General features: G+C 35.2%; 1 protein-coding gene across 1 annotated transcript in view; it reads left to right on the plus strand.

The window, feature by feature from the left end:
* stxbp5l (syntaxin binding protein 5L) overlaps nucleotides 1-18,967 on the plus strand; it is a 178,515-nt gene that overhangs the window by 20,413 nt on the left and 139,135 nt on the right. The window contains exon 2 of the mRNA XM_016289454.1: nucleotides 4,179-4,276. Coding sequence (XP_016144940.1) covers nucleotides 4,179-4,276 — 98 coding nt within the window. The remainder of the gene's footprint in view (nucleotides 1-4,178; nucleotides 4,277-18,967) is intronic.

Raw genomic sequence — 18,967 nt, forward strand, 5'->3', positions numbered from 1 at the left:
ATATATATATATATACTGTATATTAGTACTGTTAATCGATTAAAAAAATAACTAATCACACATTTTTTCTTAAATTAATCGTGATTAATCGTGGTTAATCCCACCCAACGTTAAAGTTTTTAAATATACTTTTATATTGCAATTATTTCACAATCTTCAAATTAATGTAAAAACAACATAAAGACAGTATATTTTATATATAAACAGCTGTGCTGCCGTTTGAACTTTGAGCCGAGCGATAAAAACAATTCTTGAGCCGCAGTTCAAATGAGTCAAGCTGTTTCGTTCCGCTTTTGGTGCATAAACATTATATCCAACATTTATCAAACTCTTGTCATAGTTTTACCAAAGAAAATCAAATTATATCACTATAATTATCGTGTCATGTAGGCCTATACGTGCATTACATGTATAATGCAGTCTACAATTAGTATAGGCTACACGAGAAATAAATTGCAATGTTACTGGAGAATAGAAATGACTGCATTATAATTGCACAAAGCACTTTTTGAAAAACAACATAAAGACAGTATATTTTTAATATTTGCTTAGTGGTATTTATTTATTTATTTTTTACGACTGAAGGCGAGTAAATAAACTCAATTCTTGTCAAGAAAAAAGAGACAGAAGCAGCAGTTGTGAGTGGGGTGGCCAGACCTAGCTCCGCCCCTGCTTTAATTGCGTTAAATATTTTTTACGTGTTAAACTGAAAAAATGAATTGCATGCGTTTCCGCGTTAATTTTGACAGCACTAATATATATATATATATATATATATATATATATATATATATATACACTGTATATTCATATTTACTATAGTTTTACTCTAAAATTAAATGTCTAAATCTACAGTTTCGTCACTGAAAATGACATTTTAGTTTTTGAGAGTGCAAAATACAATTTAAGCATATATTAACATTTGACAAAAATATATATATATATATATATATATATATATACACTGTATATTCATATTTACTATAGTTTTACTCTAAAATTAAATGTCTAAATCTACAGTTTCGTCACTGAAAATGACATTTTAGTTTTTGAGAGTGCAAAATACAATTTAAGCATATATTAACATTTGACAAAAACATGTGAAAAACTGTCCGGTTGTAAAAATCTGATCTTCTGAAGTAACATTGAGTACACTACTGTAATTAGTGTCATGATATATATATGAATATTTATGCAATTATTAATTGTTTCTGGTTCATTGCGTTGTTATGGAAACAGCGTATTCACAACATGACTTGCACAGTTTGACTAGCATGTAACTTAGTTCACTTGAGCATTTTGTGCAGATGCAAATAAATGTAATATCACATTTATGTGTATATATTTGATTAATCTGATATGTATTGAGTTAATTAACTCACAAAAAAATTGCTTCAGTTTACCAGTGTTCATTTACTTTCAAAAGCTCAAACAGGTAAATTCAATTCAATTCAAGTTTATTTGTATAGCGCTTTTCACGATACAAATCGTTGCAAAGCAACTTTACAGAAAATTAAGTTTCTACAGTATATTTAGTGGTAGCTTATCAGTGGTGAATGTCAGTTAATGTACATATGGCATAAATGTACGGAAAAATCAATTAAAGATATAATCAAACAGACGATGAACACCATTAACAGCAATTATTATATGATGCTATCAAACTTATAGCAAAATTTGGTAGTTCTGTATGTTGTTTCAGGGTTGCCATCATCTGAGGTCCTCTGAGGGGGGATATTATAATTCCTGATATTATTGACTGCATTATCTAAAACATTTATATTCTTTGTATATTTTTCTTCTTCAAAAACATTGTTAGGGCATTGTTAATATCTTGTGCTGTTATTTTTCTTGTCAAATTTTAGAATTTTTAAATGATGCACATTTTTGCCTTTGTTATTACTGATTAAACTCATCAGTGACGATCATTTTATAATTTGACAAATAACAGTGACAAGTAGTTTTATTGATAATGAGATTAACACCGGTTGCAGGTGGATTAGCAGGAATAGATTAATTGATCTGAACCCATGAACTGAAGAGTTATTGTGTTCACATGCCATTGTTGTGTCCTTGAGCAAAGCACTTAACCCAGTGATGCTCCACAGGGGCCATCCTTACAGTTAACTGTCTGCTAACGGCAGATAACAGCATCTTGACTTTGATTTGTGCAAATGTGTAACGTGTGAGAAGTTGTAGAGGTTAAATGGTGTGTGATTTACAGAATAAAACTCAGGGCTCTTAACCAGAAGGTTGCTGGTTCAAGACCCACATGCAGCAAGCCATCACCATCAGGCCCCTGAGTAAGGCACTTAACCTACCGTGCATCAATTTAAAATCTTGCTAAGTCTTTTATTTATTTATTTTTTGGCATTACTGATAGCTTATTTCAGTTTTATTTTTTAATTATACTTTATTTTAGATTATTTATTACTTTGGTTGTGTATTGATGTTTTGACAATATGAGCCATAAAGTACTTTAAAACTGAATTTAATTGAAATTGAGATGAGAAGCAATGTTTTGAATATGTTTAAGGGATCATGTAGCAGATGCAGGAAGGCCAATGAGAAGTGAATAATCTTGTTATTAAATAAACAGAGACTAAACAAACAAGGAGTGCAAAAAAATATTTTGGATTTTGCCAGTTTTGTGGAAAACGAAGTGGCTGGTTTAGGTGGTTGTTTCAGTTTTGACCATGAATGTGATGGCTGGTCTTGAGGAGTACCATCGTTTTTGCACAGCAAGCGTTGACAGCTGTGTGACCTTCCGCTGAGATGAAGATAGACTGAGTGGGGGAGCGTTGGCTGGGGGGTAGGAGAGCTTGGTTTTGATGAAGTTGATCTTGAGTGGTCAGCGAGGTGCCAGAAAGGCATGCTGAGATCTTTGCTGAGATTGTAGACATGGAGACATGGGAAAGGAAAGTGGAGTGTTGTCAGCATGGCGGCATCATCTTTGATGATATGTGATTGTGTGATGGAAAGATACCCTGGTTTAAATCCCAAGTGATTTTGCTTTACAGTAAACTACGTAGCAGGCCATATCTGATTTGATATTTTACTGACTTGAGTAATTTGACCTGTGCTGTGTTATCAACATAATGTCAAACATTAACAGGTGAAGAGACTTTTTTTTTGCAGACAGAAAGCAACTGAAGTATGAAAGTTATAGCATAGGAAGCTGATTGGAAAAATGTAACTTCTAAGTCACAAATTGTTTTGAATGAGGGGGACAGGTGCAACAGAATGTGGAAACACTTATGCGCTGTGGGAGGCTTTCAGTACTGTTGTTTATGTAGCCTATGCCAGAATCCGTTAATGCAGCCAGACTGATAAAGTTTGAACTTTGCACTTTTACATATTTACTTAGCCAATAATAATAGAGGCTTTTAATTTGGTAAAGCAAATTTGGTAATAGTTAGCTTTTGCTAAGAAATTCTGAAATTTTTAAAGAGTAAAATAGGATGCATAAGGTTCCTCCTTCACCTTACAAGGTAACTTTCAGCTTGTATATTAGCAACTTGAATATTATGTGAGCAACTGATCAACAGCTTTGCATAAAAATCTGAAAAGTATGTCTTATAAGTTTAAGAATAAATGATGTATATTTTTTCATCTTATATTATTCTATGCATTAATTAACTACTGTAGCTCTGTAATAAACAGGCTCTTTCTTGAGCAGAAAATCTTTCTGAAGGATCATGTGACACTAAAGACTGGTGTAATGGCTGCTGAAAATTCAGCTTTGTCATCACAGGAATAATTTACATTTTAAAATATACTAAAATCGACAACAGTTATTTTAAAAATAATGAAAAAATTAATTAGGCAATATTACTTTTTCACTGTATTTTTAATCAAATAAATGCAGCCTTGGTGAGCATGAGAGGCGTCTTTCAAAAACATTAAAACATCTTACCAACCTCAAACGTTTGAACAGTAGTGTATGCCAAACAAATAAAATATTGCAGAATATATCTTGAAACAGAGGGGAAGGAGCGGGTGGCTGCACATTGAGCAGCAGAAAGCTGAAGTATTTTTTCTCAGGAGAGTAGGAGGGGTTGCTGGCAGGCCGTAGGCTTTGTCACTATTATGTGGGAATAACTGAAGTTGCCTACAGTACTTTGTTCTTAACGTAGCACACTCTTTTTCATGTTTACTCTGTTTTAATTTCTCTGCAGACAGTGCGTCATGGTGTTCCCTATCAGCCCACAGCTCTGGCATTTGACCCGGTGCAGAAGATCCTTGCCATTGGCTCTCGTTCCGGAGGAGTACGGCTGTATCCTTTTTTTCTCCCCTCAGTGATGCAATGCTGTTTGCTCCACAGTGTAATTTCAAGACTTTAGAAGGACTTTTGGGCTTTGGGATAGCTACTGTCGGAGGTAAGGTATAATACTGTCATGTTTCCTCGCTTTAAAGACCTCCCTGTGGCATAGAGGGGTGTAAGACCATTTGACTGACTCCCAGAGGTATCGCCCACAATGTTACTAATGCATTAATACTGAGAATGACTGACAGAAAAATAGAGAAAGAGAGAGACAGAGAGAATGAGACACCCAGTTCCAACATAGTTGGATAAATAATGGATAAACGTGAGTACTGGCCACTAATAGAAACCCATATTAGCATTAGCTTAGCATTTTTTCTATAATTTCTTTGGCAGCATTATTGAACAGCCCCACATGGAATCTGTGTCTGCAAAACTCCACAGCAAATGAATTGAGTCAAATCAGTATTCTTGCCTTACCAGTAAGCCTACAATAATGTTTTATTTTCAGAGATGTCCGATTCGATTTGCCGGGAAAGTTAAGCAGCTAATAAGACTCACTATTACCACATTTTTCCACATTTAAATCCATTCCACAAAATTCTGCAGATTTTCCCCAAAACATAGAAAATGCAAAGTCTGCAGATTCCATGTTGGTCTTATTAAAAGTATTATTTCCAGTACAGATGCAATGAATATAAATTCACAAAAGAGAGAGAGAGCTCATAATTTAGAAGAGAACTTAGAAGCAAACGTGTGATTTGATTTGTGGTGTGTTTGATTTATTTCCTCAGCCGCATGAATAAATTAATCATGTTCCTTTAACTCGATGCCAGCACTTGTACAGCTCGAGTGTCTGGAGTGTTTTATGATTTGGAAACATTAATTTTTTTGGTTCGTCCTTAATGATCATGCTATTTATTTAGTTTATCACAAGAGGTTTCCTTGCAATATTGAGGAAACAAAGCCTGTGTGCAGAGAGTCAGACAAAGCAGGAAGAAGAGAGAAGAAATGCCCAGAAATCATGTGGCAGATGAAACGATGAAAGGAGGGAGGAAAAGAGAGATAGTAGGCCATTTTTGCATCACAGTGAATTAGCTTTGTGCTAATAATGGACCTGTCATTACCGTAGATAACTATGGACTGTGTTACTTAACTGTGAAAAGCATGACACTCCCTGTCTCTCTCGTTCTTCAAGATACTTTTTTTCTCCGCTGTTTCTGTCTGTCTTTCTGTCTATCCTTCCTTCCATGTGTATTACATGCTAATGAGACATGAAAAGAAGGGGCTTTGACTCTGTTGGGAGTCATTTCTGTGTCAACTGGCAGTTTTGGCATGGACTATTGTGACGAACTCACTGTATGCAAAAATTTTAGATCATCATTGTATTTTGTTGCATTACATACACTGCAAGGAGTACTGTATTCCTAGGCCCTTTATTAGGGGGCCTAATAATGCCCATAGTTAAAAAGGCTTAACAAGCACATATGAGTGTAGTGTTTGTCTAGGGATGCACAATATATGGGTGCACATACTGTATATTGCTTATTCGTCAATATTAGAGATTTTTTATGTACTGTAATATACACGCTACCGTTCAAATGTTAGTGGTCGGTAAGACTTTTTCCTTTTTTTATGTTTTAAAAAGAAATCTCTTAATCTTACCAAGACTCACCTATACTTTTAAAAAGTACTGTAAGTATTAACATGTTTGATTAGATATGTAATTGTGCATTTTTACATTTAGATCACCTTTACCACTATTTACCACTTGCTTAAAGTTAATCTTTAAAAACACTAATGATTTAAAAATTAACTGTTAAATGAAATCTGATGCCAACATTTACTTGCAGCATAATTGTTTTTAAATGCTATACAAAATGCTATAGAATTCCTACTTTTGGACATACAGTTGATTTTCTTTCTGATGGCTTACTGGTTGTATTTGTTTGACTCTTTCTCTCAATCTTTCACTGACTCCGGGCAGAATGGTATATTTAGTTCTTGTTCAGAGCTCTGTATTGATTGAGAGATTCCAAAGTTAAACATTCACACTGCACTATTGATTATCAACCTTTCTGTGCACTCACTGCATACACTGTGTGCAAATAATTTTTATAGGAGAATACTCTGCGTGTGTTTGTGTATGAGTTTGCATTTGTGTTCATTTTAGAAAGATTTGTAAATATATATTAAAGTAGTCTCTCTTTATAGTTTAGGAAAAAAAGACAGCTAACAGTTGTAAAATATACTCTTGCATTATGTATTGTGTATAAAAATAGGCACAATGCTGAAGTAAGCAAGGAGCACATCATACTAACCAGATTTGTTGATGTCATCTATGCGTGTGTGTGTGTGTGTGTGTGTGTGTGTGTGTGTGTGTTGATGCAGCTCTCGCTGTTTCTGTCTGTCTTTCTGTCTATCCTTCCTTCCATGTGTATTACATGCTAATGAGACATGAAAAGAAGGGGCTTTGACTCTGTTGGGAGTCATTTCTGTGTCAACTGGCAGTTTTGGCATGGACTATTGTGACGAACTCACTGTATGCAAAAATTTTAGATCATCATTGTATTTTGTTGCATTACATACACTGCAAGGAGTACTGTATTCCTAGGCCCTTTATTAGGGGGCCTAATAATGCCCATAGTTAAAAAGGCTTAACAAGCACATATGAGTGTAGTGTTTGTCTAGGGATGCACAATATATGGGTGCACATACTGTATATTGCTTATTCGTCAATATTAGAGATTTTTTATGTACTGTAATATACACGCTACCGTTCAAATGTTAGTGGTCGGTAAGACTTTTTCCTTTTTTTATGTTTTAAAAAGAAATCTCTTAATCTTACCAAGACTCACCTATACTTTTAAAAAGTACTGTAAGTATTAACATGTTTGATTAGATATGTAATTGTGCATTTTTACATTTAGATCACCTTTACCACTATTTACCACTTGCTTAAAGTTAATCTTTAAAAACACTAATGATTTAAAAATTAACTGTTAAATGAAATCTGATGCCAACATTTACTTGCAGCATAATTGTTTTTAAATGCTATACAAAATGCTATAGAATTCCTACTTTTGGACATACAGTTGATTTTCTTTCTGATGGCTTACTGGTTGTATTTGTTTGACTCTTTCTCTCAATCTTTCACTGACTCCGGGCAGAATGGTATATTTAGTTCTTGTTCAGAGCTCTGTATTGATTGAGAGATTCCAAAGTTAAACATTCACACTGCACTATTGATTATCAACCTTTCTGTGCACTCACTGCATACACTGTGTGCAAATAATTTTTATAGGAGAATACTCTGCGTGTGTTTGTGTATGAGTTTGCATTTGTGTTCATTTTAGAAAGATTTGTAAATATATATTAAAGTAGTCTCTCTTTATAGTTTAGGAAAAAAAGACAGCTAACAGTTGTAAAATATACTCTTGCATTATGTATTGTGTATAAAAATAGGCACAATGCTGAAGTAAGCAAGGAGCACATCATACTAACCAGATTTGTTGATGTCATCTATGCGTGTGTGTGTGTGTGTGTGTGTGTGTGTGTGTGTGTGTTGATGCAGATCTTGGCAGGGTGGCAGAATGCAGTGCTGAGATTGGTGTGGCATTCACTTCACTGCAGTCAGCTAACTGCACACGCTCTATGAATGAAGACAAATAATCAATCTCATTTTAATCCTATAAAGTCATTCTGAGCTTGTGCAAAGGAAGCAATGCTATAGAATCAAACACGGGCAAAAACATCTGTCTTAAGATTCTGTTTCAAGAAAATACATGAAAAATGTAGCTCAGTCCATGTGCAAATGAATTTGACCCCTGACCTACAGCAAGTAGGGACAAAATGTAATTGTCATGTAGATGTAACAGTCTATGCAGAGTCTTAACAGATTATGCTGGCTGCTTGTGTGTGTAGTGTATGCAGTTGTGTAGGTTTGGCTTGAACATTGATGGGACACATAGGAGGCAAAAAACAAATGGATATGTTTCAGTATTTTCAAATTCTTCAAAATGGCACAATTTCAGGATGGTACACAACATTTGTTTCTGTTTGTGAGTAAGTGTAGCATATTCAGTGTTATTTAGAAAAGTTGCACTCTGAATTGTGTTTGCATTTTACACAGTAAAATGGTAAAAGTGTAAAACATGAGGTTCCAGTTCATTTATACACTACCATTTAAGTTGTAGTTTTGGGTCAGTAAGATTTTTTTATGTTTTTAAAAGAAGTCTCTTATGCTTAACAAGGCTGCATTTATTTGATCAGAAATACAGAAAACTTTAATACTGTGAAATACTGTTACAATTTAAAGTTGAAATGTTTTCCATTTTAATATACTTAAAATTTAATTTATTATTGTGATGACTCCATTCTAATATTTCGATTCAAATATGTTGATTTCATGTTCAATAAACATTTCCTATTATTATATAAAAAAACATTATTATTTACTAAATTATTTTCAGTTGTGATAAAATTAAAGTTAGACTGGTGCATGGTTGAGGGCGACAGTTGACTCCCTTCCGAACGTGGGCCGCTCAAATCTACACCTTTGAGCATATATGTCATTCATCTCTGGTGTTTTTGTCAGGATCTCCTTTGTGACACGGGTACACTATGGGCTGCTTTTTGTGTGAAGTAGTCCTTATCGTAGCAGGAAGTGAAGAGAGGATTACTGTCCAATAGGAGGATGGTAATATAATTCTCTACCCATGTGTGTGCGCATGTATGTGTTCAAAGACGTAATTCAATTCAATGTGCATTTCTCAGAGAGTTTGTAAGTTTGTATGTGTGCCAGTGTGTGTAAGTGTGTACTGTACATGCGAACAGGTAATAGAATTCTCCTCTGTGATAAGCTGTCGATTCTCATCAAAGCGGACTAGCGGAAAGAAAGCGAGAAAGAGGAATTGGTATTAAAGTGATGATGGATTTTGGTGAGATGGCAAAAGCAGAGGTGGGTGGAGTCATGTAACCTTCTGCATCATTCCCCCCCCTCTTCCTGTTTCATTTTTATTGGAACAGGGAAAGAGAGAGTGTCAAAGAGCAGGAACTCTTTTCATTATCAGGCAGGGCACGTTTAGAGTTCACCGCAGCCTCTGTCTATTTAATGTCGGAATGATGGGCGAAACACATGCACGCACTCACACACTCATCTAAACACATCTAACACAGCCACACAGTAACATGCACAAACACCAAGGCAATGACAGATGTCTTGTGCGTGTGGTCAGAGTGACAGTGAATAATGCTGAGATCTTAGCGCTGATGCTGATAGTTCGCACACTGCTGTCATCTTTCCTGCTGACAATATGTTACCCTTCTTTATAGCCTCTCTTAATATTTATAAAATGTTAGCACCAGTTCTCTCATGCTGATTTTTAAAATTCTCTTTCTCTTTTTATCAACATTACTTTGATACATTTGATTTTAACATTACATTTGTTCTTTCCAGTTAATCTAATATTTTATTACAACCACATACATACATATAGTACACACAATTTGCTTTCAAATCGGATTGGTTAGACTTATGTGGAAGTTTTTTGTTTGTTTTTGTGAAATAAAATTTATACTTTTATTCAGCACTTTTAATCATTTCATTTGAATGCTTTTCTTTTGAACTTTCTGTTAATCAAATAATTCTATACAAATATGTATCACAGTTTCCAGAAGCAAATATTAAGCAGCACAACTGTTTTCAACATTGATAATAATAATAAGAAATGTTTCTTAAAACCAAATCGTCATATTAGAATGATTTCTGAAGGATCATGTGACACTGAAGACTAGAGTAATGATGCTGAAAATTCAGCTTTGTCATCACAGGAATAAATTACATTTTTAAATATTCAAGTTACCTTGTAATACTATTTTACAATATTACTGTTTGCACTGTATTTTTGATCAAACAAATGCAGCCTTGGTGAGCATGAGAGACTTGAATGGTACGGGCTTTCTTGAATGGTAGTGTATCTGATTTTAGATTTACCTAGTTCTGAATGTCACAAAAAGCTAACTGCTTGGTTGATTTACAGTCTCTTCATGAATTTTGGCCAGAATAAGCTGTAATGTGGACCAGATTTCATGCTTATGCATGAAACCCTTAAACACAATGGCCCTGTCCGAATTGGGGCACTTGATGTTGCAGTCTTCCAGTGGCTTAAGGTTCTGATTCCCCTTTATGGCTGCTATGTACCCTCAATGTACACTTTTGCGGAGCGTGCACTGATGCACACTGTTACCCAACAGTCTGTGCAGCATTACTTCACCAAAGTGTGGACTCGAAGGAAGGGTTCCAAGGGCAACATTTGGGACAGGGCCGACGTGACTGGTTATGGATACATACATTAACAGCTTCAGTGATTGAGATTTTGCCACCACTGACAGGGATCTATGATTGTCATGTCCAGCTCAGCCTTTTGAAATGTCTCACTGCTCTTTTTGAGGTTTATACACTATTTCCTGAAATATCAGTGTAGCATTAAAATAGTGTTAACGCTTTAGGTATGTCTAGGTTTTAGGCGTTGGTTCTGCATATATCAGACACTTTGTGCGCATCCTGCTTTCTGTCACCTGTGCATGAGAGTCAACATGTACAAGTCACTGTCTTTGTAGTGTAAAGCTGGCTATAGACCTTCAGGGCAGGCGGCATATTGATTTTTGCATGGATATAAACAAGGCTGTGAGGACTAGACTAGTCTTTACAGTGGTACATTACATATTGTATAAAGGTACTATATCACATCAATTTCAAAACTCAAAATTGTTTTTGTCTACTAAAAAGTTTCTTAGGAGATATGTTTTGTCTGCTGAACAATTGGCATATTGGCAATTGGTCCCTCACAGCCTTATTGTCATTCCTGCCTATAGATGGTTAAATAGATGCAAGAAGAGAATGCCAATATTACAATGGATTGCAAGTATTACAGTGATGTCACCAGCATCATTAATATTCATCCTGTTAGGAAATCTTTGTGTTGTGGACTCAGAAAGCATTGCCAAGCCATATGCCCATGATTAGGACACACACACACACACACACACACACACACACACACACACACACACACACACACACCCACTCACACACACTCAGACTGTAGCGAGGGACCTGTGCAGAGAACTAAATTACATTTGATTTAAACTGATTTATAGTGAACACCGCTAATTAAATTAGTGAACATTTTATGGCCGCAACAAGATACAGGACACACACACACACACACACACACACACACACACACACCCACACACACACACACACCCACACACACACACACACCCACACACACACACACACCCACACACACACACACACACACACACACACACACACACATTTTTTTGTCTATCATGGCATATGGACTTCACATTAACTTCTGTTGTTTTATACTAAGCCAATAATATTTTATATCCCCTAACTTACATAGAAACCTTTCTGCATGTTTACATTTTCATTAAAACATCAATTAGTATGTTTATTAAGTCATTTCCTCTTGGGCCCATTGCCTGCTCCACAAAATGAAGGTGATTTCTGGTTTTACTGTCCATCTGGGAACGTTTGGTCCCCACAATGTAAGCACTTACACATACTTTACTATATATAGGCTAGTTGTGGATATTTTTTCTCTACTTATGAATATAGTGAAAGGTCATAGAGATATTGAAAGCAGCAGAGTAGAAAGGTTAATCATGTGTGATTAACGTGTGTCTGTGTGTGTGTGTGTGTGTATGTGTGCGTTTGAGGGCTTTCATTCTTTACTTAATTAAGATAATATTTGGATTATGTTTGTGTGTCCTTGAGGCTTCTGTCCTTTCAGGCTTCAGTTAACCAGCGTACAAATTGCTTTGGTGTATTATGTGTCGTGTGTTATGTTTGCGTATATCTGTGTATGTGTGTGTGTGCACACTATGTTGATTTTGTCTTGATGTGCGTGCAATGCATGTGAACTGCCTCCTTGACCTGGTCTCGGTTTGATGGAGTGGTCAAGTTTTGGCAGATGTTGATTGGCTGATTATTAGAGGGATGAGGGAATGTGGTTGTGGCGGCAAGGCAAGGATGGAAAGGAGAGATAAATGTTGTTCATTGTGCGGAAATGATTGCAATTAGAGCAACTGAAAGAAAGGCCTATGGGCTTGATGAGTGTGGAGGTGGAGAGGTTGAATCACAGATCAAAGGAATGATGGAAAAAAATTGATTGACTGACTGGTACACAAGCAACACACACACACACACACACACACAGCTCTCAAGTGTACTCACACTGCACTCTTACAATAAAATAAAAGCTTCTTCAGTGGTTAATTGTAGCAACTAGAACTTCTGATCAAGAAACATTTTATACTGTATAGTGTGGTAGTTTTTAACCTTAGCAAACTTCAAAGAGGATGCAGGATAACTTAAAACGAAAAAATATAGCATTTTTAAAATATTATTATTAATAAATAATATTAATACTAAATATATTAAAACATTTCAAAACTAAACTAAACTAAAATAAAATAAAATACCAGTAACTCTTGTTTTTTGTTGTGGTTAATTAACTGTCTTATTTTGACACTCCCAGTTTCTGTAAATAACATATTTTAGTTTATATATTACCTTTATAGTTCTAATAATATTATATTATGTAATGTGACTTTGAATATTATGCTTGACTGTGGGAGCCTTCTAGTCAAAAAGCTGGGGAAATTGTTATAGGGTTGTAATAGTGGGTGACCGATATATTGTCATATTTGGCTTTATTTATTTATTTAGATTTATATATTTATTTAGTACATTGGCTGGTAAGTGTTGGAAGCTGGAATTTTATTTTGACAGCAGATATAGCTGATATACTGATATACTGATTTAAGTTCACATTACTATTATTTATTTATTATTTTTTTTTATTATTATTATTTTTTTTTTTTACAAATTTGACAAATTATTAATTTAATTTAAAATGTAACTATTAACATAACAAAACTCATATTGGTCATCCACTTATGCTTGAGTTGACTATGGTTCTTTAGAGATTAAAATGTTCTTGATGGAACAATATAGGATTGTTGCTCCTATACCATCCAGTAGATTGGTTTCTGGGTATTTTAACCTGTTATAACCTTAATGTCTGTAACGAATCAGCTCATGAGAAATATGAATAATTAACCATAACTAGTTATAATTAATTATTCATATTTTAGATCCGCTGTAGATATTTAGCTGACCTCTCAGGGTCAACTGTCTTGTCAATTCTAAGAACGTTAATTTCCTGGTTAAAGGAAATAACTTTCTTACTGTACAATTCTACAAAAGCTTGTAGCATAAATCTGCATGATTAAGTGACTCCAGTTATAAGCAAACAATGAACCACGTCAAGTGTGATACAAGTAAGGTTTTATTAACTACATAAACACTTAAACTAGTCTAACATACTACATAAACACATAAACTGCATCCAACCTGACAGAACTGGAGAGGATCTGCAAGGAGGAATGGCAGAGGATCCCCAAATCCAGGTGTGAAAAACTTGTTGCATCTTTCCCAAAAAGACTCATGGCTGTATTAGATCAAAAGGGTGCTTCTACTAAATACTGAGCAAAGGGTCTGAATACTTAGGACCATGTGATATTTCAGTTTTTCTTTTTTAATAAATCTGCAAAAATGTCAACAATGCTGTGTTTTTCTGTCAATATGGGGTGCTGTGTGTACATTAATGAGGAAAAAAATTAACTTAAATGATTTTAGCAAATGGCTGCAATATAACAAAGAGTGAAAAATTTAAGGGGGTCTGAATACTTTCCGTACCCACTGTATATTGTGTGTTTGAGTGGTCCAGACGCTACAGTCCAAAGGTAACTTTTTATAAAGTCTTAAACCTACATCAATTAAGATCCACAATGCTCTGTCTAGTAAAATTAACAGTTCTTAATTTAACCTGGGAAAAATAAGAATTAAAATACACTGGAGCTATTATCAATTATTTTATGTACCACTTTTAGATTAAAAAATGCTAATATTTAGTTAACCAACCGAGCTGCTGAAAGTGTCTATTTTCCACATGACTAAAACATTGTAATCCTAAAACTAATCTCACCAATTTGTTTTGTGATTTTTGCCATTTTGCCATCCACATACTAGTTAAATCAATCATCCAAGATTTACACGCATACTCAAAATGACATTGAAGTCCTATAGCAAGCATTCTTAAACTTTCACTATGAAAAAACTAGTATATCTTGCAATGTATTTGATTCTAGCATTAACTTTCCGCAGCACGTTCCAAATCATATTTACTCCACTTAAATTATTATCCAAAACACAGCCAAGGTAATTAACCGTTGTTCTATTTGCTAGGACATAACCATCAACATCAACCATCAAACGTCCTTTGCCTTATGCAATTTATAATTTGACCCAAAAAGAATGGATTCTGATTTACCTAGATGTAATAAAAGCTTATTTTCAGCCAGCCATTCCTTCACCTTAACAAACTCTTCAGCTAATTTCTCCTATATTCGTTCAGTCTCCATATCTGCGAGCATCATCAGCATATAAAACATATTTCCATCACATGCAGCCTGAATATCGTTTAATAAAAACAACAGCGGTCCAAGTACGCTACCCTGTGGAACCCCATTATTCACAATTTAACCCTCAGAACGTATCCCTCCCACTTCTACCTTCTGCATTCTCCCTGTTAGATAAGAAGCCAACCAAGATTTTAATGTACATGAAAAACCCAAAGTACTTATTTTGTCTAATAATATTGAATGGTTAACTGTATCAAAAGATCCAGCAGAACCATCCCACACGTTTCCTCTGTCAGTCTCTTTCCTAATAAAATCTGTCAAATATAATATGCAAGTGTCAGTTGAATAAGACTTTCTAAAACCTGACAGAAAAGCATAAATGAATTTATTTTTACTTAAATACACATAAATCAGCTTGAACACCCCTTTTTCTATTATTTCAGAAATAACAGTCAATATAGAAACTGATCGATAATTTCCTGGATCCTGTCTGCTTCCCTTCTTAAATAATGTAATAATTTTTTCTATCTTCATATCTGCTTGTACTATACCTTTCTCCAATGAAAGATTGATGCTATATGTGAGAGTAGGTGCAATAATACTAGCTCTATCGCTTAAAAACCTTGCTGGAATTTAATCCAACACATTTAATTTCTCTAAAATGACTTAATATCTTCCAATGAAACTTTACTAAAAGAAAAAGAATTTGGCAACATACCTTTTCTTTGATAAACACCTCTAACAAATTCAATCCCATAGATTCCTTTATTCAATGGACGTTTTTACACTAAACATGTAGCAACAGATGTGAAAGAATTATTTACCTTATTTTCAACTTCTATCAAATTCTATCATGCCTTCAACATCTAACCCTATCTTGGTTGAGGTAGGGTCAGACTTCCCTATTGGTGTGATCTTCTTTAATACTTCCATAAAGATTTAGAATCCTCAAACCTTCCTTTTAATTGATCATTAATAAAATTACTATTTATCTTTTTCTGTACTAAAATCATCTAAATCCTGTATTTAATTGCTTTATTTCTATTTTTTTATTAATTCAGTTATTGTTTGATTCATCCAAGGACTGACTTTTTGTTTGATTCTCATTTCTCTGAGGGGAGCTACTCTATCTACAACTTTAGGAAATACATTCTGAAATTTCATTCATGCCTCTTCAACATCATAAATATTTTGTTTGTACTCCCACCTGATTGATCTAATTTGATCTTTAAAATATTCAACGTTATAATATTTCAACAACCTAGTCTGTACAGTTTTGTGATCCATAAACTTATATAATTATAAATAATAATTTATAAATAAAATTATAAAATTATATCGTCATTTTTAAATATTATTTTTGTCAGACACTAGAATAAGGTCTATAATACTCTCTCCCTTTTCCCCAAAACTCTAGTGGATTGATTAATAATCCAAGTTAAATTAAATTGATTACATATTGATCTCAGAGCATTATAATCCTCACAAACTTTCTTTCTAACATCAGTGTTAAAATCACCCATAATAATACATATAATAATCAACACGTCCAGCAATAATATCTCACCCCCCACATTTATATCAACATCATTAAAATTTAAATCATCATGAATATAAACACAAATCCCCCCACGTTTTATCAGAAAGAGTAGATGATGACCAAATTTAGATTTTGTTGGGTGAACTATCCCTTTAAGCACACACTAAACATTCTGTCCACACAGACACAAATATGGTCCCATGAGAGTTAGGGACACAGATCAAATCTCACACAGGCACACGTGGGCCTGTGCTCAATCGATATCCTCAGGAGTCAGGGCCTCCCTGATTGCCTTTCAAGTGTTCCAAATGAACGCAGCAATGGATAGGGCCGAAGAAAGTGAAGAGATATATGTGTTATTGAATGAATGTTGTGCATCTTCCGCCACTAAACTTTTTGCCTTGCTATCTCTCTCTCTTACATTGTTTTTATTTATTTATTTATTTGTTCTCTTTGCTGTTGTGGGCATCCTGTGTGTATAGACAGACAGAGAGAGTTATAGAGAAACAAACGGAGAGAGAAACTAAACTTGCTTTTCTCTCTATCATTGCAATATTTAGATTTATCTTTGTCCTTAAAATTGAAGTTACCTTTATTCCTTTTTGTTAAATTTGTTAGTTATTTTTCTATTTGCATTATACACTCCTTTGATAATGCAAATTATCATTGCAGGAGGAGTCTTACAAATGTGCAGTTATTTTTTTTGTGTCAAGTACACTAAATTGAGTAAAAAAGGAAAAAGAGAAAAACAGACAGAGAGAAAAAGAGAGTTATTCGTTTTATCTTTTAATTGTTCACCTTTTTATTTGCTCGACAAATTCTGCTTGCTGTTTTTAGCTCTGTCTGTGTGTGCACTCATGAGCTCGACCTGTATGACAAGCAGATAGAAAAAGGCTAATAGGAGTATTAGAGAGACAGAAAGGGAGAGGAGGAAGATGGAATAAAAAGAAAGAGATGGAAGGATGATTGAGCAGAACTGATTTGATGGGGCCCTGGACACACCCAGTGCAGCAAGAGGCATGTTGTGTGTGTGTGTGTGTGTGTGTGTGTGTTTCTGTTTGTAGTTGCAGTTTGGACTAACAGGCCTAGATTATACACCTGTAGTTTGTCTCTGTCCAGGATGTACAGTATACATGTTAATCTTATTTTATTATCATTGTCCCAATTTGTCCCGCAAGACTTAATCTGTGTCCTGCATTTCAATTATGTCTGTATTATTTTTCTTCTTCCCTGGATTTACACTACCACAATAAAAATATATTACTAAAAATGTGATTGCCATTTAAAAATCCATTTGTGCAGCTGTCATATTCTAGCTTACTAGACTGAATAGGTCCCGTAAAGTAAATTACATTGTATCACTCTAATGCCCGCACAATTAAACTAAATCTATTACGTCTGTTGCGAATAAAGTGAAAATGAAATTAAAAGTGTTGATTGCTGCATTAAATTTAGATATGCTCATATCGCATCATATTTCTTTTGATGAGTTTTTACAGTGTTGGGCATTATAACCAGTCACACATGATTCTGTTGAGCTTAAACTCACGCTACACTTAATGTTATTCAATAATGTTCTTTGCTTTCTGTATATAACTCATTAGCTGATTCATTGAATTTCATTTCATTTATTTTATGACAAAAATTATATTATTTTTTACCTATTATAATGTTTTATTAAATTGTTAAATACAAATTCAGTCTTATTAAAATGATTTTTGATGTGACACCTATATGGTACTTGCCTAATTTTTTTTGAATAGATTACACAAACATTAGGCTACTTTTAGCCTTACCTGAGTTGGTTCACCCTCCGCCTAGGGCTGAAATAATTAGTCGACATTATCGACAACGTTGACAATAAAAAATTGTTGACAAATCTTTTTGTTGTCGAGTAGTCGTTTGATCTCAAATGACCTAATGTATGAATCTGCAATAATGCGGTTTGACCAGTGTGGCGGTGTATTTTTCTGACTATGAGAAGTTAGATACACAGAGGCACTTGGGAAAAAATAAATAAATAAATTTTCTCGAGTGAGAGCACGTGTTTACCTCTCTTCCTCTGAGGAGGTTGAGGCGGTCAGCAGTGCACAAAAACAGAAAAACAGAGCGTGGCCTCACGTTCTCCCCCGTGTCGAGACAGTGGGTCGAGGCGACGCTCTAGGTCGGGGGCCTCGAAGTCTAAGCCAGATCTGCGGACCGTACTTAAGACTAAGAGGTCCTCGGCCAAAAAGTCCTGACGCCACTGGCCCAGGACTTATGAGGGCAGTCCCCTCTGGGGTGCAGCAGGTTACACCGCATTACACAGTGTCTGTCTCGCCTCAGTGTCCTCAGGAGATTGGCTGCTAAACCTGCCGGAGTTACAGGGCGCAGCGGTCTCCCGCGAGCGCCACTCTCAGTCACCGCCCGGCAACGTAGCGGGGCTAAGAGGCTTGCCACCTCCGTGGAGGTCTCTAGAGCAGCGGGGTCGGTTGTTCCCTGCCGGTTCGCCGTTACAGGGCACCGAGCTGGCTGCTCGTATTACACCAGAGATCAGTCTCGAGAGACTAATTCCCTTAGTAGATGTTTTGGCATCGTGTAAACTACTGCCAAATGTGTCTCAGTGGGTCCTGCACACTGTAGAGAGAGGCTACAGAATCCGG

The sequence above is a fragment of the Sinocyclocheilus grahami genome, unplaced genomic scaffold, assembly GCF_001515645.1.
Source record: "Sinocyclocheilus grahami isolate Dianchi unplaced genomic scaffold, SAMN03320097.WGS_v1.1 scaffold246.1, whole genome shotgun sequence".
NCBI classification, from domain to species: domain Eukaryota; kingdom Metazoa; phylum Chordata; class Actinopteri; order Cypriniformes; family Cyprinidae; genus Sinocyclocheilus; species Sinocyclocheilus grahami.